At 49.4% G+C, this 21,955-nt stretch overlaps 1 protein-coding gene across 2 annotated transcripts in view; it reads left to right on the forward strand.

The window, feature by feature from the left end:
- The first annotated feature begins 455 nt into the window (after positions 1 to 455).
- FGF18 (fibroblast growth factor 18) overlaps positions 456 to 21,955 on the forward strand; it is a 142,201-nt gene continuing 120,701 nt past the window's right edge. The window contains exons 1-3 of one of the 2 annotated variants that reach the window (XM_079970080.1): positions 456 to 627; positions 2,910 to 2,952; positions 4,826 to 4,862. In XM_079970080.1, coding sequence (XP_079826206.1) covers positions 471 to 627; positions 2,910 to 2,952; positions 4,826 to 4,862 — 237 coding nt within the window. In that variant the 5' untranslated portion in view covers positions 456 to 470. Of the gene's footprint in view, positions 628 to 2,909; positions 2,953 to 4,196; positions 4,522 to 4,825; positions 4,863 to 21,955 lie in introns of those variants that run through there. The other variant, XM_079970081.1, reaches the window with a different exon arrangement.

The following is a 21,955-nucleotide window of genomic DNA, read 5'->3' on the forward strand; positions in this document are numbered from 1 at the left end:
ATCACTACCCAAAGGAGTCTCAAAGCAGCTAACATTCTCCTTTCCCTTTCTCCCCCACAACAAACACTCTGTGAGGTGAGTGAGGCTGAGACACTTCAGAGAAGTGTGACTAGCCCAAGGTCACCCAGCAGCTGCATGTGGAGGAGCGGAGATGCAAACCTGGTTCACCAGATTACAAGTCTACCGCTCTTAACCACTACACCACACTGGCTCTCAATCCCCGGAATCTCCAGACACAGATGGAAAAGGCTCCTGACTGAAATTCAGTCATTGCAGACAACACTTAAGATAGGCCAGGGGTCTGCATTTGGTACAGAGAGGGATGCAATTTATACCTCACATATTGCATTCTTTGGAACTGTGATTTGTAGGTTTCACAAGGGGCGGTGATTTGTGGTGGAATTGGTGCCAGGTGACTGAACTTTCCACTCTGTGAACCTTTAGTTTTATTTTATCAATAGTGGCAGACCATGCCCTGTTTTGCGATCTTCGGCTTCATTTATTTATTTCTAGGAATTTTTAAAAAAGGAAGCAGCAACAAGCATCCTTCGAGAGTGGACTCTCCTTTGAGCTTTGCTGGAAATGCGAAGAGGTGCAGGAAGACAGCAGCAGTACGGTTTCCCTTTGGTAAGTCATTATTATTATTATTATTATTATTATTATTATTATTAAATTTGTATACCGCCCTATACCCACAAGTCTTGCCCTCCCCATCAGTTATGCTAGTGGATATCACACACAGAAAAGAAGGAATGTATGTACAGCCCAAGGGTAGCCAACCTGGCCTCCTCCAGATGTTGATGGACTACAACTCCCATCAGCCCCAGCTAGCATGGCCAACGTCCAGGAATGATGGGAATGGTAGTCCAGCAACATCCAGGCTGACTACCCTTGGCATAGCAAAATGAAGACACTTGCACACTTTCAGCGATTGGGCTGAAAGGTTCTCAATCTGGTCTTCTGTCCTTCTTCCATCCTCCAAGCCCTCAAGGAGCCAAGGAGAAGAGCAGTCAAGGAGAGGCCCCCGACTTCTCATTGCTGCCCTGGCCTTCTTTATAACCTAGCAGCCCCCCACATTTTCTTTTCTGGGGCAATACATATTTTCTCCACGTGCTGCCCACCCATTTTGCCAAGGCCGCTGGCGGTAACGATTTTCACGGGCAGCAAATGCGTTGTGCAAGGGAGACTCAAAAGGGAGGCTGAAGCATGCTTCCCAGTGCAAAAGCCCTCAAAGATATTTCTCACTCGCCTAAGGACACAGTGCCGCTTTGGGTGAGTCCAGAGAAGAAGACATTTCGTGAGGTCAAAACCCAACAGGAATTGGGTTGACTTTGGGAGATGGTCTCTATCAACACTTGCAGAGAATCATAACCCGCAGAAATATTCTCATGCACGTGAAAACCACAAAAGACTTCCTTTCTGTCCAAAGCGCTTGTTAATATAAAGTGGTGTTGCAGCTCTTAACAACTGTGGCAGAGGTGAAAAATCCACTCTCTCACCCCAAAACAAACAGGGATCTGAGCTAAAGTTGAAAGACAATGTTGAGGCCAAGGCAAGGGTTGAAAACCAAGGCCATATCCAAACATCCACTGGATCACACCAACTGAGAGTTGCCAGCTAATCCCATCAGCAGCTCAGAACCAGGAATGGAGGACAGGCTCATGGACTCGCCTTCCTCGTGGCTGCATTGATACTGCTTACCTAGATGGTTGAGTGGTAGCAAGATTCGTACTGTGGGCACGCTGGCAGGAGAGTTGGGTTGGCTCTGCCAGTATGGCCACGCAGCCCCAACTTTGCTGCCACCCTGTCCTGACTCTGCAGCAGCAGCCAGGTGGAGCTGTCAAGGAGGGCAGCTTTCTGGCGTGGTCCTACCACCCTGGGCTGCTCCTGCCCCCAACCATCAATGTGGTGTGTTGGTCAGGCAGGTGCTACAGGATGGAGGATGCCCTACATTTTTTGCTTTGTGGGCTGATTCAGTTGCAAGCAAGCCAACAGGCCAGTTGAGTTGGGAGGGCGAGGTGGAGGAGAGCCTTAAAATGAGCAGGGGTCAGGGAAGTTGAGCTAGCACCTTGCAAGGGGGTTTGCTTCACGGACAGGACCAAGTGTTTCTGAGCAGAGGAGGAGTTAGAGTGGGCCAAGAGAAGGGAGAAGGGGGTGAGGTGGGGTAGAAAGGGATAGGTCTGGATCCGATGCAATCAATGGCCCTGTGTGAAAGGAAGCTGCCTCCTGCATGGCTCATAGCTCCTCCAAGACTTTTGAATTGCTAGGTAGGTCAAGAAAACCAGGCTAGCTGCAGACCTTCCTTTAGGTGCTCAGGCAGGAGGCCTTGTACCTCCTATCACAGGCATAGGCAAACTCGGCCCTCCAGATGTTTTGGGACTACAACTCCCATCATCCCTAGCTAACAGTGGTCAGGACAGGGATGATGGGAGTTGTAGTCCCAAAACATCTGGAGGGCTGAGTTTGCCTATGCCTGTCCTAACTAAAGGCTGACCATTATGGGCTTCCAGTCAGTCCTTCAGAAAGTGCTTGGCTTCTCCAGCTGGCCTTCCCAAAGCCAGCTGGCCAAGAAGGGTTGGACCTTCGCCGCTTATGCAAAGAGCCATCTTAACTCTGAGCAGGCACATCCTCCTCGCTGCTGCTGCTGCTCCCAGTTCTTCTTTTGAGGTGGTGGTGGGCTTCTAGGAATGCCAGAGGAACCTTGTTGGATCAGACCACCCAGTTTCCAACAGCATCCGGCCAAATGCCTTCAGGGATGCCCACAAGCAAGCAGTCCTCCATTAGGGCGAATGAAGTGCTGCCCCACGCACCTCCACCTGCCCCCACCTGCCTGCCTCCTTACAACCAGCCAGGGGTTGGCTGTGCCTGTCATTGGCTCCTGCTTAACTGCTGACTCTCCTATCTTCCAGTCGCCGAGCGGACACCAACCACCCCGGCAAGCAACGCACGGAGGTAACAGCGCCCCCTGCTGCCCAGCTCCCACCCGCACACGCCCAGCAACTTTTATCCAGAGCTGCAGCGCTACTTGAACCCTGGAGGCTCTCAGTTCAGGACAGCCCTGTTGGATCAGAACCTGCATTCCGCTCCAAATTCCTGTTTTGAGCAGCGCCCAACCAGATACTTCCGGGAAGCCCAGCCTTCTCCAGCTAAGTGCTCCCCCCCTCCCCGCACTCCCATTCGGGGTGGGGGTGGGGATAGACTGCCCCTGAGTCTGGAGGCTCCATGGAGTTGCCATGATCTCTGCCTGCCCGCCCGCCTGCCTGCCTGCCTCCCCCGGTTCCGCGCGTCCTTCCCTTGCCCCTCCGCTCCAAAAGGCGCTCTCTCGCGCCTCCCTCGCCCGCTTTTGTGTCGCCGCGTCGCTGCGGTCTCTGGCTGCCGCGCAGGTACCGAGGCTCTCCCAGCGCAACGGGACTGGCGGAGAGGCGGAGGCCCAGCCGCCAGCTGGCTTCCCGAGCGCCCTTCGTCTCCAGCAAGTGCAAAGCGCCTCCCTCCGCTGGCCCACGATCTTCTTTCTCTCTCTGTGCGCCGCGCTCCCTCTCCACCTCGTTCTACCCCACCCGCCTCGCACCCCTTCTCCTCCAGGTGGGGAGGATGCCGAGAGAAGCCGGGCGGGAGAGCGCAGAGGCGGGAGGAGGAGGAGGAGAAGAAGAAGGGGCTCCTTGCCCGCTTGCAGGTGGCCCTGGGCCAAAGCGACCCCGAGGGAGCCCGGCCCTCCCCTCCGATGACCTCGTAAGGAACCTGCCCAGCGACTGGGAGGGAGCGAGGGAGAGACCCGGAGGCTCGTCGCGCTGCTGCCGCCGCCACACAACCCATCGGTGGGGAGGGAAAGACGGAAAGAGAGAGAGACAGAGAGGAGAAGGAGATCAGGGACCTGAGACATCCTTGGGCATCTGTCTGGGCAGTCTGATCCAGGGAAGAGCCAGGGAGAGGGGAGGAGAGGAGAGGGGTGGGGGGAAGGTGGCGGCGGCGAGACGGAGGAGGGGGGGAAAGGAGGGGTTGTTGCTGATGATCGGAAGTTGCTGACAACCGGGCAGCACCTTCTCCTCTCTCCAAAGGCGGAGAGACAGAGTGAGAGAGCGAGAGAGAGAGAGAGAGACGCGCAGACACACCACACACAGGCGCGCGCGCGCAGCAGACACACCACACACAGGCGCGCGCGCGCGCTCCCTCACTCGCATCCAGCGAGCCCGGAGGAGGAGGAGGAGGAGAGACGGGGGGGAAAGAGGAGAGCTGATGTCTAAGGGAGTCACTCGGAGGAGGCAAAGCAGCCGGGCGCTCAACTTCTCCGCCTTGCTGCTCAGCGCCAAGCGCCACCGCTGGAAACCGGACGCTGCCGCCGCCGCCGCCGCCGCCGCCGGACTTGACAAGACGGGACCCTCCTTCCTCCCATGGCCAGGCTGCGGCTCGAGGTTTGACCGCTCGGCCGCTCCCGGGAAGCCACTGGACCTCGCCGCCGCCGCCTCCTCCGCCGCCGCCGCGCTCAGCGATGTATTATTCCCTGCTCTCCGCCTGCACTTGCCTGTAAGGATCATGCTGACATTGCGCCGCTTGGCGCATTTCTTCACCAAACCCCCCTCCCCGCCACCGGCTTTTTCGTTCTTTCTTTCTTTTTTAAAGTGTCACTTCGGGATCTTTTTAGCTCCCCCCGCCCCGTGACACCCTCCCCTTCCCCCCAAAAGAGAGTTTCCTCGCCCCAATATTGGATATCCTAACTGCGCTCTTTCTCCAACAAAACCACCGGCGCGCGCGTGTTGATTGTCTTTTGGTGAACTTTCCATCGCATCCTTCTGATCTTTTGTTGCTTTTCTCTTCTCCCTCTCCCCAGATGTTTACACTTCCTGCTGCTGTGCATCCAGGTACAGGTAAGTAACCCTCCCCCTCGCAAACCTCTTTCCCCGTTTGATTCTTTCTCTCTCCGCCCCCACCCCCCGGCCCCGTCACCTTTACGAGCCAGTTTATTATAGCTGTAGAGAGAGAATCCACTTGCTCTCCAAACCGGCATCTCCCGCCTTGCCGAACTTTCCAGCTCAGAGAGAGCCAGAGCGAGAGAGTGGACTTCATCCACCGGATGAATCAAACGGTCTTCAACTTCAAGGATTCCCTCTGATCAGACCCTTCCCTCCCCCCCCCCAACGCCTGTTCCCAAATGGCTGTTTCTGCTGCAAGGTGCCAGGAGCCCTGCATTAAGAAGGTATTCTCTGGAGCGCATTAGTCTGGCTAATGATGTGAGGAGGAGATGTTGGCCTCCGCTTTGCAAAAAATGTTGATTGATGCACTTGCAGGGCACGGGCAGGAGGTTCTGCTCTTGGAGCTCTCTGGCTCTCAGGAGGACTTGGAAAAGGAAAGAAAATAGATCCCATGCTTTGAAGACGCGTGAGATCCTTCATCTAACGTGGAGAGCCTCCCCTCTCCTTGAGGAGAAACGCACCCGGATCCAATCGGGTTGGTGGGGGGGGGGAAGAATTAGGAAAGGAACGCTCTGCAACTTGGAGATGCCTCTCCAAACATCTACCTCTCTGCCTGATTATACTATAGTAAAACTGGCGTGGTGTTGGGTGGAGTGGATCGCATGGTTTTCCATGACATTCTACCGTTTTTTGTGAGGAAGGTGGGAGGCGGCGGGAAGGAGCTGGGAAAGAAGCGAGCGAGAAAAGAAGGATTTCTGGTGCGTAGCTGGAGCTGGTGTCGAGGCAGCACGTGCGTCCGGAGACAGACCCGCCCGCGATCTTGAATATTTCAGAGTTGGCAAGGCAGGTGCTTTGGAGACCGGCTCCGTCTCGCGCTCTCGCCTTGGCCTCGCCGCGCTTCGCTGTTTGTTGCTTTGGGCAAGCTTCCCGCGCGCGTCCTAAGGAGCCCCAGGCGCCCTACAACACCTCTTCCTCCAACCTGCTCCCCCCCTTTCTTTTCTCTCCGCCGGCGCCCTCACCTTCTTCCCAAGGTCGCTCGCTCGCTCTCGCTCCAGCCGCCTCGCTCCTCTCGCTCCTCTCGCTCTCTCTCCGCCCGGAATGCACCTGTCTGCCAGGGTTTCTGTTGCGGTTGTTTCATGTTGGGTAGGAACTGATCCTGTACAAACGGATTAAAGCCTCTGAAATCCGAGCCTCCTCCGAAAGCCAAGCGCCGAGAGCCGTGCCATAGCCTTACCTCCTTTGAAAAAAAAGAGAAGTCTTTAAAAATCCCCAACCCAGCAAGAGAGAGAGAGAGAGAGAGTAGGAAAAAACAACAAGGAAAGGGGGACTCAGAAGGACCGGGAGAGAGAAAAAGACTCCGAAATCTTCAGCTGTAAATTACTTTGCGGTTGGAAGAAAAAGGCGTTTGCTCACAGCGAAACGGGCACCCTTGGCAGAAACAGACAGACACAGGGCGGGAGGGAGAAAGCTCCTTTCTCTCCCCCCCACCCCCATTTGTGCAGTAACTGAAGTTAATCAACTCCTATCCCACCCCCTTATCTGTCCCGCTCCCCACCGCGCTCCCATCCCCTCGTTGCTTTTAGGGAATCAGAAGACTTTTGGCGTGATGCCTCTAAAGCACTTGCTAAAAAATCCGATCTCTTACTTCAGCAGCAGCAGCCTTTTTTTAAAAAAACACACCAAAACTTTGGGAAGTTATTGGCATCTATACAGTTGGAGCTCTCAGGCTTTCCAAAGCAATAAAATAATGAAGAAGAAGGGAGAAGAGAGAGAAAAAAATACTTTCTGTACTCTCCCAGTATTAGAACCATACTTCACTTTAGTGCTGATTATGCAACATTTCTTGTGCTCCGGGGGGAATCTGACGGCAGGATTTGCTGCAGAGCGAATGAAAGCTTGTAAGAGGCTCTTCTACTTGTGCCATCAGCGCACAGGGCGCTTCATAGCCTAAAGATAAAAAAAGAAGGGTCTCTGCCCCGAGGAGATTGCAATCTAAAAAAAAAAAGACGCAGGGGAAGCAACCGGCAAGCGATGTCAGGTGCAGAGCAGGTGGGCGCGGCTTGGTTGAAACAACACGGGGGAGGGGCAATTAGACCCACGGGACGGGATGGAGGTTCTGTGCCACTCTAATAGAGGAAGATTGAGGAGAGGTTAAAGCAGAGAAGAGTATGTGCCGTTCAGTTTCAGGATGCAATCTTGCACCCGCTCACTTGGGAAGTGATCCCCATTGAACTGAATGGGGTTTAATCAGGGGCAAAGCTTGGCTTTATTTCACCTAGTTTGGCACCCATGGGTGTAGCCAGGATTTTTTTTTGGGGGGGGGGCAGGCCTTTTGTTGGCGGCGGGGTTTGGAACCTAAGTTAGTGATGTATTTTTATTGATTTTTATTTATTTGGGGTGGCAGCTGCCCCTCCCTGCCCCCCCGGCTTCACCCATGTTGGCACTCCCATGTGCATTTTTGGGTACACACTCCGGGGGCTTCACTTGGGGCAAAAAACCTGGCTAGCCCACCCACCCTAGCTCTGGCTCTGGGTTTAATTCCTATGTAAAGTTGAGTTGTGGGTTAAACCACAGAGCCTAGGACTTGCCAATCAGAAGGTCGGCGGTTCGAATCCCCACGACGGGGTGAGCTCCTGTTGCTCGGTCCCTGCTCCTGCCAACCTAGCAGTTTGAAAGCACGTCAAAGTGCAAGTAGATAAATAGGTACCGCTCCGGCAGGAAAGTAAATGGTGTTTCCATGTGCTGCTCTGGTTCGCCAGAAGCGACTTTGTCCTGCTGGCCACATGACCCGGAAGCTGTACACTGGCTCCCTTGGCCAATAAAGCAAGATGAGGGCCACAACCCCAGAGTCGGCCACGACTGGACCTAATGGTCAGGGGTCCCTTTACCTTTACCTTTAAAGTTGCATTGTCACATGCTTACCAGCACAGTCCTCTGCATGCATCCTCAAAAGCAGGTCCCCTTGAGTTTTGTTGGTGGCTTAGTCCAGGCATAGGCAAACTCGGCCCTCCAGCTGTTTTAGGACTACAACTCCCATCATCCCTAGCTAACAGGACCAGTGGTCAGGGATGATGGGAGTTGTAGTCCCAAAACATCTGGAGGGCCGAGTTTGCCTATGCCTGGCTTAGTCCCACAAGTATTATGTGCAATAGGATTGTGGTGTCAGGCTTAGTTTTAGCAGGGGGTGAGGACTGAGGGGTGGGGCAAGCTTAAGCCAGAGTCTTTAAAAATACACATTATTAAGGATGGGTTTGAAGGGAATGGGGAGGGGAAAAAACTGTTGTATGTGTGCTGTTCCGAGCCCATGGGATAGAGTGGGATATCAATCAATCAATCAATCAATCAATCAATGATAAGTAAAGGTGATGTCTTCCTCTCCCTCCAATCTGCTGGGAGGGCCTTTTTAGAGAGGGTCCACTAATATGGGTATCATAGCAAAAAGCCAAACTCTTGATTAGTTATCTTCAGGACTTTCAAGCGCATGTGTACAGTGCAGTGGTGTAGCGTGGTGGGATGCAGGGGGTGCCGGCCGCACCAGGCGCAACATCTGGGCGTTAGGGTTAGGGATAGGGTTAGGGGGCGCAAATCCAGGGTTAGGGGGTGCAAATTACTTGCCTTGCCCCGGGTGCTGACAACCCACGCTACACCACTGGTACAGTGTTAATAAAAAAATATATGAAAAGGTGCACACACAGGGAGTTTTTGTTTATTGACCACTTTGCTATCCAGCGCATCTGGATTGATTTGGGCTGGGTTACATGTGTGGAGCTGGAATGAGAGAAAAAGAGAGGGAGAGAGAGGAGGATTAGAAGCTTTTGATTATAGTGATCATCTTTGGTAGGAATTAACCTTTGGCTTTCATTTAAAGCATCACTTAGGCTTAATATTTATTTAGAGGAAATTGTTGCCTTTAGAAGTCTATAAGGAATGGATTCAGTCCTGCAAGTCTGCTCCCACCAAATTTAAATATTCAGGCAAAGGATTTCAGCCCACTCATTGCATGTTACTTGGCAGTTCAGGAATTAAACTTTCCCAACATCTTAGGAGGGTTGGCATCAGTTAGCTGTTGCAGTATTTATCATGGCTGGGATTTGTCATTGTTAACCTGCGGAAAGCCCTCCCTGTCTTTACCAAATATACCAGGTGAGCAAATGACAATGCACCCAATCCACTCCTGTGCACGCCACACTCAATGTATAGGAACACAGTAGACCGGGCTCAAGGATATCTGCCTGAAAATATGTGGTGGTGGGGGGCATCCTTCCTCAGACTAAAGCATTAGGATGACCAGGTGAGATGGCCTTATTGTAACTCACTCTATGTGGGGCTGCCCTTGAGACTGACCCAGAAACTCCAGCGGGTGCAGAATGCCGCAGTGAGACTCCTTACGGGGTCCTCGCCATGGGATCACATTCACCCGGTGCTATACCAGCTGCACTGGCTCCCGGTGGAGTACAGGATCAGGTTTAAGGTGCTGGTTTTAACCTTCAAAGCCCTATGCGGCCTAGGACCCTTGTACCTACGGGACCGCCTCTCCTGGTATGTCCCACGGAGGACCTTGCGGTCTTCAAATAAAAACATCTCGGAGGTCCCAGGCCACAGGGAGGTTAGGCTGGCCTCAACCAGAGCCAGGGCTTTTTCGGCCGTGGCCCTGATCTGGTGGAACGCTCTGTCACAAGAGACTAGGGCCCTGCAGGACTTGACATCTTTCAGCAGGGCCCGCAAGACAGAGCTGTTCCACCAGGCCTTTGGCCAAAGCACAGTCTGACCCCCTCCTTCTGTAATCCTCACAGAACTCTAGCCCAGTGGTTGCCATTAATTTGACTCTGAATTGATTTTAGAATGTATTTCAATTAATTGATTGTGATTTTATGTAAACTGTGTTATTTTTACTGTTGTTAGCTGCTCGGAGCCTGGCTTCGGCTGGGGAGGGCGGGATATAAATAAATTTTTATTGTTTTATTATTATTATTGGAGAGTCCACAGGAACACTAAGCACGCCAGTTGCTTTGCTGAAATGACAAATACTGTTTGAAATGTAAACCTTGGAAATGCTTTTGCTCTTGTGTCAAAGCGGCAGTAGTGAAGGCGCTCTCCAGGGACACCTTGCTCCACAACACCTCACGCTGAGGAAAGACTCTGTGTTGTGACTCTGTGTGTGAGGCATCGGGGTGAGATGGCCTTGGGCAATGCTGTAGGTAGACCGTTTTTGGAAGCCCTGGCAGAGCGGCAATGGTCCTCCTTGCAGTGGCTGGTTGCGGCTGTTCCATGGCCAGCAGATACATGTGGCTTTCTCTACCAGGCAGGGGGCCATGTTATAGCAGTGGTAGAGGAGAGGGCAGACTGGCAGCAGTGGACAAATTAATAGCAGTGGCAGGTGGGCAGTGGGGTGAATCCACTCCTACTCCCAAACCGTTGCTTGAAAAAAGAGGCTCCTCTTTTCTCATGGAACGGCTTTCCCTGGAGGTCAGCCCAAGCTATCCCATCCCACTCTGAGGACCAGTCTAGACTAGCATCCTTTTCCAGCCATGGCCAGCCAGGTTTTTCCAGAAAGCCCACAAGAAGGCAAAAGCTTGCAGCTGTTACCCTATGGTGCTACTCCAGTGTTGCTTTAAGCTTCTAACTGTGATAACAGTTACGCCGTCTGGAATGCTCCTCTAAATGGTTTCATGTTCTATAATTAGAGGGGTGGAGTCAAGGAAGGAATTAACTCATGACTATTCTCTGTGCAGAGCAGAATCACACACAGAGGCCTTCCTTCATCCATCCCTTTGTAGAGTTGAGAGGTTTTAAGAAGAGGATGCGAGTAAAAGTGGTACCAATGATCCTCAGAGAAGAGGTTCAGCAAATAGGTCAGACTAGGGGACCCTGATTCAAATCCAACTCGTCTAAGTTCACTGGGTGACCCTGGGCCAGTGACTATCTCTCAGCTTAATCCACCTGAGAGTGGTTGTTTTGATTAAAAGAGTGAGGTGAGCGTGAGGAACATATGGTCAATCATCTTGAACTCCTTGGAAGGAAAGGCAGGGGATAAGTGTATCAGATGAAAAACAATGAAAGTTAGACATGCATTCATGCAGTGGAAACAAGGTCAGCATTAAGCATAGCTAGAACGTTGCTTTGTACATCTTGACGCTGAAAGCCATAATTAATTCTCTTCCAGTTGGGTTAAAGTGGGGGGGGGGGGGAGATTAGAAAAGAGCCACATAATTGGCTGTGCTTGCTGCAGTGACGAGATAAAGGATGGCTTTGACTCTGCAGTTTCATCACTCTCCTCATGTCCTCAGTGCTTGGTCCAACAGTCCTAGAACACGCAGGAAGAGAACTTACTTAGGTAGCCTGGTGAAATCTTGACATGACCTGCATCTAGATCTGCAATTAGATCTCTTGTGGGATTTCCACAGCCATTAGACATTCTTTCTGGTACTAGTAGCCATTTGCCAAGCATACGGGCCTTGAGCATTCACCATCGTGTTGTCTTAGCCAGAGTCTCTTAGCCATTGCCAGGACTCTTGATATTATGCAAACAGTAAAATATGTTGTGAGGTGTTTTTTTGTTGTTGCAAGACGTCATTCTCCTTGCCATCTGAGACTGACTCATTTTTTGCTGTTCTTTGGCATGTTGTCAGCCGCTTTGAGCATGGTTACAACTGTGGAAAGGTGGCTCACAAGTAAAATTATGTATGTTGCACAGGGCAAAAGTGAATGTGAGGTGTGGTGGGCAAGGGGTCAGGAGCCTTAATCTGTGCCAGGGCTGGAGTCAACACTCAAGTAATAAACCAGTGAAGTTAACTTTTTATTCAAGTAAACCAAAACACAGCTCATGCCTAGTGGTCTAAGCAACCCACCCTGGTAGGTCTTACCCCGATGACACAGTTGCGAGGACTGAAGGTCCCCGCCTTCTCACCCTGCTTCTGGAATTTCCCCACACAGTTTGAAACTGTGTCTGTGCACAACCACTCTCTGTTCTGCTCTTTTCATTTCTCTGCGCATTCTTGGAGACCAGGGGAAGCAGGAGGTCGCAGCAGGAGGGGGAGACTCCCTTGATCTCAACTTTCTGACTCCCCTCCTCTCCTGCCTCCAGTTCTCCTACCTCCACTCCCAGTATACCTGAAGGAGTGTCTCCACCCCCATCGTTCTGCCCGGACGCTGAGGTCCAGCGCCGAGGGCCTTCTGGCAGTTCACCTCATTGCGAGAAGCAAAGCTACAGGGAACCAGGCAGAGGGCCTTCTCGGTAGTGACACCCGCCCTGTCCCTCCAGATGTCAAAGAGAACAACAACTACCTGGCATTCAGAAGACATCTTAAGGCAGCCCTGTTCAGGGAAGTTTTTAATGTGTGACATCTTAGTGTATTTTTGGTCTTTGTGGAAGCCGCCCAGAGTGGCTGGGGAAACTCATCCAGATGGGTGGGGTACAAATAATAAATTATTATTATTATTCTGCCTCTGATTCTGGACTGCTGTCTGCCAGAGAGTCTTCCTGCTCACTAACCCCTGTTTCCACTCCAGCTTCCGACACCTCCTTCCCCCACACCTCTCTCATCGTTGTCCCGCCACAACTCCCCTGGCTCTGAGTTTTCTTCCCCTGGCGGTTCCCTAGTGGGTTCCCCGGCCGGTGGCTCATCTGCATACAGTCCGTCCATGACAACCTGTTCCTGTTGACCTTCATTGCTCTGACGCTGGGTTATCCCAACGGCAAAAATGGAAACATTTTGGCAGTCCCTCTCTCTTCAGGCAGCTACAGAGAAGATAAGAGAATTATGGCACTGGGAAGGGCTTTGAATTGAATCATCCTAGAGTTCCCCCTCTCTCCTAGAATCATAGAACTGTAGAGTTGGAAGGGACCCTGAGGATTAAGAAACCGGAGGCCTTCCTCTTGGGCATTGTCGGCCAGAAAGTGTTAAAGAAGGACAGAAGCTTCTTTATGTATGCGACAACAGCAGCAAGAATACTTATTGCAAAGTACTGGAAGACACAAGACTTGCCCACACTGGAAGAGTGGCAGACACAATTGATAGACTATATGGAACTGGCTGAAATGACTGGCAGAATCTGAGACTTGGGAGAAGAAACAACGGAAGAGGACTGGAAGAAGTTTAAGGATTATTTACAAAAATATTATAAGTTGTATGAATGTTAAGTATTTGCACGATTCAGAAAATACCAGCTCCAGCGAATAGGCTTTGTAAAATAGAAAATTAAGTTATAAGTAAGAAAAGGTCAAAATTTAAGGCAATATTTTGTTTAATTTTAAGGTATGAGCAATTGATAAAAATTATCTTAGAAGTATAATATGTGGAAAGTACAAAATAAGGTATGAAATAAGGTAATAATTTGCTGACATTCTGATTATAAATAATGCAGGGTAAGGAGATGCGAGGAAGTCCAGTTAGTTATATAAGAAAAGTTATATTGAATGGTTGGTTATATTTTTCTCTTTTTTCTTCTTTATTTTTTCTTATTTTTTATTTCTTTCTTTCTATATGGTTTCTTGGTGTATTTGTTTTGGTTTTTTGGTGTAGGGATCTTGTATTATGTATTTTGAAAATTTAATAAAATATTTATATATATATATAAAAAAAGGAAGGGACCCTGAGGATCATCTAGTCCAACCCTCTGGAATGCAGGAATATGCAGCTGGTCCATACAGGGATCGAACCTGCAACCTTGGTGTTATCAGCACCATGGTCTAACCAACTGAGCTATCCAGGCTCATCTATGACCCTATATCCATGGCAGGGAACCTGTGACCTTCAAGAGAGTGTCTTGTTGGACACCAGTTCTTATCAGTCCTAGCCTGCATGGCCAGTGGGCGGGGATGATGGTTTGGGGGGAAATTATGTGACCAGACTTCCTTCCAGTAATTCTCTTTTCTTCTCTTTTCAAAAATAATAAGTTGGATTCTTTATTCCATCAGTCCCACTTGAGCTTGGATACTGGCGCCAAATCCCTGGGAATGTCCATTGGGGGTGGTCTGAGAAAGAACAGCCCTGCTTCACTTGGCAGTGTCTAGGCCTCAGCTGGAGGATGGTGTTCCGTTTTGATCACTACTTTCCACGAAGGCTGTGGAAATAGAAGAGATGGCTCTGAGGACAGGAGAAACACAAAGACTTCCAGCAGGCTAAGCAGGTTTAGAGAAGACAACAGAAGACAAACCTCACTTTCAGGCTCTCAAGGCTGCTATAGAGAAGATAAGAGAATAACAGTGCCGCAGGAAAAGGACCTGGGTAGAATAATACTCTCTTCTATGATCCTTTGTCAGGGAGAGAGTACCTGTGGCTCTCCCTAACTTGTTATACTCCCAATTCCCATCTGCCCCAGCATTAGAGATGATAGGAATTGGAAGTCCAGTAATACTGGGAACAGGGCCTGTCCTGTGCGCACATATGAGGAGGATGTCTTGAAAAATGAGGGAGAAATCTAGTGTTTTTTCTCTCCTGCACGTGTTTTGTGCAATTAGGGAGGATACAATGGCAATGTTGCTGGAGACAGAGACCCTCATGGGTGGATTGGTGAAAGGGCTGGCACAGGGCAGTGCCAGCTCCCCCCCTGGCAAACACCCTTGTTTCGCTTGCTGGTTTGTCTCTCCTGCTCTCCTGCATCAGTTTCTCGTATCGCTAGAGCGGCTGGTTTTGGTTTTCGTCAGACGTAGCAACGGGAATGACGGCTGCACATCCAGCCAGACAGATGATTTAGCCTGCCCAAACAGCTGCATGCTGGACAGAGCAAAGAGTGTGAGTGAGCAAAGATCAGCTTGTATTCTTGCAGCCTTTGGGACTTCTGCGTGTGGGGATGGGCCAAAGGCCATATTCCGTTAAGTAATTCCAACAGCAAATGCTTTGCGAGAGGGAAGAGCTCATCCCAGCTACATGCTGAAAGAGATGGCCTTGTTGGTTCTGTCGAGCGCCATGGGCAAAGCAGATAGGAGCATGTGTTTGAAGAGAGAAGGAGCCTCCTAACTGACTCTGCTTCTTGTTTTGGCTGAGGAGATTCCTGGTCTGGGACGCGGGTGGCGCTGTGGGTTAAACCACTGAGCCTAGGACTTGCCGATCAGAAGGTCGACAGTTCGAATCCCCGTGACGGAGTGAGCTCCCGTTGCTCAGTCCCTGCTCCTGCCAACCTAGCAGTTCGAAAGCACGTCAAAGTGCAAGTAGATAAATAGATACCGCTCTGGCAGGAAGGTAAACAGCGTTTCCGTGCACTGCTCTGGTTCGCCAGAAGCGGCTTCGTCATGCTGGCCACATGACCCGGAAGCTGTATGCCGGCTCCCTCGGCCAATAAAGCGAGATGAGCGCTGCAACCCCAGAGTCAGCCATGACTGGACCTAACGGTCAGGGGTCCCTTTACCTTTATTCCTGGTCTAGAACAATTAAGAAATTAGGAAGAACCCCTCTTCTCTCACAGTGGCCAACGAGATGCTCATGGGAAATCTGCAAGCAGGGCTTGAAGGCAACAGCCCTCTCCCCACTTGTGTTCCCCAGCAACGGATAATCAGAGGCATTCTCCCTCTGATAGTTGAGGGAGAACGTACAGTAGCCTCCATGGGTAGCTAGGTCATTGAAAACCTTATCCTCCATGAATTTGTTTAATGGCCCTTTAAAGGTTCAGCTCTGAGGGCCTTCTGGTGGTTCCCTCACGGAGAGAAGTGAGGTTACAAGGAACCAGGCAGAGGGCCTTCTCAGTGGTGGCGCCCGCCCTGTCGAACGCCCTCCCATCAGATGTCAAGGAAATAAACAACTATCTGACTTTTAGAAGACATCTGAAGGCAGCCCTGTTTAGGGAAGTTTTTAATGTTTTATTGTGTTTTTAATTTTCTGTTGGGAGCTGCCCAGAGTGGCAGATAAAGGTAAAGGTTAAAGGGACCCCTGACCATTAGGTCCAGTCATGGCCGACTCTGGGGTTGTGGCGCTCATCTTGCTTTATTGGCTGAGGGAGCCGGCGTACAGCTTCCGGGTTATGTGGCCAGCATGACTGAGCTGCTTCTGGCGAACCAGAGCAGCACATGGAAACGCCATTTACGTTCCCGCTGGAGTGGTACCTATTTATCTACTTGCACTTTGGTGTGCTTTCGAACTACTAGGTTGGCAAGAGCAGGGACTGAACAATAGGAGCTCACCCCATCGCGGGGATTCAAACCGCTGATCTTCTGATTGGTGAGTCCTAGGCTCTGTGGTTTAACCCACAGTGCCACCCACGTCCGGAGCGGCAGATAGGCGGGGTATAAATAACAGCAGCAACAACAACAATCCAAATTAGTGGCCATTGCTACTAGGTCTGGGCGATGTACTGATGCAAATGTGAAACTGAAATCCACTCTAGGAGGCTGGTTGTGTAGGTTGTTTCGGATGTTACTTATTCACTGTTGTTCTGTTGTGTTTTTGTTGTGTTTTCGTATACTGCTTAGAGATTTGCAATGCTTTTAAGTAAATAATACAGGGAAGGGGGTCTGTACGTTTAACAACTATGTGGTGAGCCCAATTTAAATAGATGCAACTTCTGCTATTGTGGCACTTTCATATGTATAGAGCGTGCAAATGGGTGCCACTCCTAAGTGGATTGGAGAGCAATGCACACCCAGCATGCCTCTCTGCTACTAAACTGCCCATCTTCCCATAACCAGGCCATCTCCCCAGCTTTATGTGACTGAACGTTTCATGCAAACACACAACAGGAGAAAGTGCAAGATATAACCGCTCTTCTATGAATGGCTAGATTTCCATTGGAAGGGAATTTTAAAATGTTTGTTAAACATATTTTGGTAACGATGGTTTGGATAGAGATGAGATTGCCCGTGGCTAATTTGTATTAGGAAAGTCTGATCTCAAACTTTCCCAGAAGTCACACTGTCCATAAACCCAGGCCTCTGTGTGAATTTGTGTATGAGAGAAAAAGTGATTAAGTTAGTGTCTAGACAAGCATAACTGGGAACGAGGCTTGTTATTCCATTAATTAATTAATTAATTAATTAACCCACAGAGCCTAGGGCTTGCCGATCAGAAGGTCGGCAGTTCGAATCCCTGCGACAGGGTGAGCTCCCGTTGCTCCGTCCCAGCTCCTGCCAACCTAGCAGTTTGAAAGCATGTCAAAGCACAAGTAGATAAATAGGTACCACTCTGGTGGGAAGGTAAACAGTGCTTCTGTGCGCTGCTCTGGTTCGCCAGAAGCTGCTTAGTCATGCTGGCCACATGACCCGGAAGCTGTAAAAGCGAGATGAGCGCCGCAACCCCAGAGTCGTCCGTGACTGGACCTAATGGTCAGGGGTCCCTTTACCTTTAATAAGATGATGTGAATTGCATGGCTCAGTTGTGAGGAACAGGTGTCTCTGCAGGCACATTTCAGCTTCCGGTCTAATTCCACGTGGCCCTCTGACTTGGCAGCTTCATTCTGGGTCTCCCCTTTGAGAATTGTTTCCTCTTCTGCATTGTGTGTGTGTAAGGATGGGTGGGTTGGGGGGAAGAGATAATAATAATAATAATAAATTTTTATTTATACCCCACCCTTCCCTGTTCAGAAAACCGGGCTCAGGGCAGCTAACAACAAATTTAAAACACTTAATTGATGCGACAAAAGCAACTTAAAATACAGTATAAAACGTGAATAACAATAAATTCAGAATTCAAAAATCAATTTAGGGGGGAAATCCATCCAATAAACATTAGATGATCACCAGGGCTAGCTGGCTAAATTAGTCCTATTTGGGCCAGCGAGGAGACCTGGGAGAATTAGCTGTGGGATCCCAGAGCGGGTAATCTTCATAAAAAGGGGAAGGGGAGGGAAGGAAGGGGAATAAAAGATCAGGCTAAGTTCAAATTGAAAGCCAGGCTGAATAGTTCTGTCTTACAGGCCCTGCGGATGGAAGTTAAATCCTGCAGGCCCCTGGTCTTGTGGGACAGAGCATTCTACCAGGTCGGAGCCATCACTGAGAAGGCCCTGGCCCTGGTGGAGGATAATCTGACTTCCTTAGGGCCCTTCTTTAGATGCGGCTGTTGTGCAGTGAGCCTGGGGTGGCAAAAGTGTTGGAGGGAAGGAAGCCTTATAGTGAGGAGACTGGAAAGCCGAGAGGGAGATGAGGATGGTGGGAGAGGAAATGCCCACAGAAATGGGCAGAGCAGAAATGGATAGGGTCATGGAAGAGAAGTAGGGCAAGCCCTCTGCAAGGAATCAACCCCAACAGTGTTACTGGAGGTGGGGAGGATGGGGGGAAGCTAAAAATAGACGGACTGCTAGAGGGTGGGGAGATTGCAGAGAGAGGAATAAGGTGGCACAGAGAGGGCTACACAATCCTGAAATATTGCCTATGGATAGCTCAGTTGGAGCATGATGCTGATAACACCAAGTTTGCCAATACAATCCCCATATGGGGCAGTTGCATATTTCTGCATTGCTGGGGGTTGGACTAGATGATCCTCAGAGGTCCCTTCCAACTGTACAAGTCTACGATTCTATTCCACTTACTTTTGATTCTGGCCTTCTGGCATGTGGCCCCTGACCGATTACCCTGAGGAAAAGGGGCCCTTGTCAGAAAAAGGTTTCCTGTCCCCAAGAACATAAGCAGAGCTCTGCTGGGTCAGAGCAAAGGCTCCTCTAATCCATTGTCCTGTTCTCACAGTGGTCAGCCCAAGGCTGATTGGATGCAGGGCCTCAGTCGCATCCTTTCCACCTGTGATTTGCGGCAACTGGTATTCAAAGGCATACTGTCTCCAACAAGGCAGGGTGAACATAGGCATTGTGGCTAGTTAAGTCATTGAGAGCCTTAAGGGTAAAGGTAAAGGGACCCCTGACCGTTAAGTCCAGTTGCGGACGACTCTGGGGTTGTGGCGCTCATCTCACTTTACTGGCCAAGGGAGCGGACGTTTGTCCGCAGACATTTTTTCTAGGTTATGTGGCCAGCATGACTAAGCCGCTCTTGGCGAAACCAGAGCTGCGCATGGAAACGCCGACTACCTTCCCACTGGAGTGGTACCTATTTATCTACTTGCGCTTTGACATGCTTTTGAACTGTTAGGTTGGCAGGAGCAGGGACCGAGCAACGGGAGCTTACCCGGTCATGAGGATTCAAACTGCCGACCTTCTGATCTGCAAGCCCTAGGCCTTATCTTCCATGATATTGGAACCTGTCCATCTTGTTAGCCATCACTATTATCTTCTGGGAGTGAATTCCATACTTTAAATATGTGCTGTGTAAAAAATTACATTCTTTTTGGCTGTCCTGAATCTCCCATCATTCAACTTCATTGGATAGTCTCAAGGGCTGCTCACTGTGTCCCATGCTAGCCACCTGCGGGAGAAAAACTGGCCACTGTGATCTCATGCTGATGCTGCCTTTTTCCCAGACTGGCCACTGTGTTCTCACACGGATGTGTCCAATCAGAAGGAGAGACACAGGCCATTGTGATGTGATGCTGATGCTGAAGGAGAGATAAGCTGGCCAATGTACCAGCCCACAACTGCTGTTCACCTGAATAACAAGGAGACACTGCCCGGCACGCCAACACATTGCTCACCATGTTCATGAGAATTATGTCCTTTGCACCTTGGACCAAACCGGGTTTCTTAACTTGCTTTTACTCTCCTGTTCCTGCATATTAGGTTCCCTTACCAGAGGTCTATAATAACAAGGTAATGAATCAACCGCATTTATTTCTACACAAAAGGTAAAAGGTAAAGGACCCGTGGATGGTTAAGTCCAGCCAAAGGCAACTATGGGGTTGTGGCGCTCATCTCGCTTTCAGGCCGAGGGAGCCAGCGTTTGCCCACAGATGGCTTTTCTGGGTCATGTGGCCAGCAGGTCTAAACCACTTCTGGCATGGCATAACACCGTGACGGAAGCCAGAGTGCACGGAAATGTCATTTACCTTCCCGCCGCAGCGGTACCTATTTATCTACTTGCAATGGTGTGCTTTCGAACTGCTAGGTTGGCAGGAGCTGGGACAGAGCAATGGGAGCTCACTCCATTGAGAAGATCTGAACCATTGGGAGAACGATTAGATTATGTTTAAAAGAATGGGATTTAAGAATTGAAATAAGACGATAATTTGCTGGTTACAACTTAAGACGATGTAAGTGGGAGCGGGAGATGTGAGGGAGTCCAAAGAGGTTTTGAAAATATGCTATGATATATGCTATATTGGTGATTATTTTTGAATTTGTATTTAAAAAATCTTAATAAACATTTATCAGAAAAAAAAGAGAAGATCTGAACTGCCGACCTTACGATCAGCAAGCCCAAGAGGCTCTGTGGTTTAGATCACAGCGCCACCCACGTCCCTCACCCATGTTCTAATATTATGAGAGAGGGAGGAAAATGACTATCTATCCCCTTTCTCCTCACAGTTTATAATCTAATACAGTGGAACCTCGGTTTTCGAACGTCTCCGTTGACGAATGTTTTGGAACCCAAATGCCGTAACCCAGAAGTAAATGCTTCCATTTTTGATCACGCCTCGGAGGTCGAACTTCTGAGGCGGCTTCTGTTTTGAGTTTCCCTATTGTATTTTTTTTAAAATAATATTTATTCAAATTTTAAAGATTACAAAGAGAAACAATAAAAAAGAAAAATAAGAAAAAACGTAAGAAATACAAACAAACAATTAAAAAAAAAAATCAGACCTTTGCATAACTTTCTTTCCTTTACTTATTTCCTTGACCACCTCACACCTCCCTTTTTTGTATTCTAGTTCAGTTAGATGTTTCAGCAAATCATTTCCAGCTTTGTTTTTATCCTAATAATTTATCTTAATATACTATAATTCTCGTCTTTCACCAATTAATAAATCAATTTTAACCTAATCCTTTATAACATTTCTGCTAAAACCACATTACTTCATTCCAACAACCTTCTACCATTCCTTAATTTTGCAATGTTTCTGTAAATAAACTTTAAATTTTTTCCAATCTTCTTCCACCGACTCTTCACCTTGGTCTCGGATTCTGCCAGTCATTTCCGCCAATTCCATATAGTCCATCACTTTCATCTGCCATTCTTCTCGGGTGGGTAAATCTTGTGTCTTCAAATACTTTGCGATGAGTATTCTTGCTGCTGTTGTTGCATACATAAAAAAAGTTCTGTCCTTCTTTGGCACCAATGAGTTTCCCTATTGTATTGATGCTTACATACGGAGTCTTCGGTTTTTGAACTTTTCGGAACTCGAATGGTTTTCTGGAACGGATTACATTTGAAACCCGAGGTTCCACCGTACACCTCTGTCATATTCCCCAACCACTTACTCACCGTTTCCCTAAGCTGCCACAGTTGTAAGCTTTCCATGGGGGGGGGGCGCAGAGTTGCTCTAGCCCCCTGATCATTTTGGTTATCCCTTTTCCAACTCTACCCTGTCTTTTTGGAGATATCTCTGGTTCGCCAGAAGCGGCTTCGTCATGCTGGCCACATGACCCGGAAGCTGTACGCCGGCTCCCTCGGCCAGTAAAGCGAGATGAGCGCCGCAACCCCAGAGTCGGCCATGACTGGACCTAATGGTCAGGGGTCCCTTTCCAGGGAAGCGTGGTTAATTGAATGGTGAAATGTCTACACAATCTTTTTTTGTTAATTCCACAAAATCCCCGTTTGCAGTCACAGAAAGAGGAGGAATTGCACTGAGTCTTATAATGCAGTGAATTATAAGATGTCTCGTTACAAGTGCAGATGAGGAGCAAACCCAGTGCTTTAAGAATATTGGACAAGTCTCTTGCACTTTTGCTGGGACATCTGCTCAGCATTCCTTTTTTTATATATCAAGAAGGATTTATTTGGACGACAGTTGCCTCCTGCAGAACTTGTTGCTCCTCCTGCTTGGAAGACTTAATTACAGTACAGAGTGCCAGATTTTAAACGCTAATGAGTGAAAACAGAAGGACAAGCTGAAAATAAGCCACAAAATACCACAACAAATTAAATGCTTTGGTAGTAGAGTTGGTTAAAGGTAAAGGTAAAGGTACCCCTGCCCGTACGGGCCAGTCTTGACAGACTCTGGGGTTGTGCGCCCATCTCACTTAAGAGGCCAGGGGCCAGCGCTGTCCGGAGACACTTCCGGGTCACGTGGCCAGCGTGA

The sequence above is a fragment of the Podarcis cretensis genome (assembly GCF_951804945.1).
Source record: "Podarcis cretensis genome assembly, chromosome: 3".
NCBI lineage: Eukaryota > Metazoa > Chordata > Lepidosauria > Squamata > Lacertidae > Podarcis > Podarcis cretensis.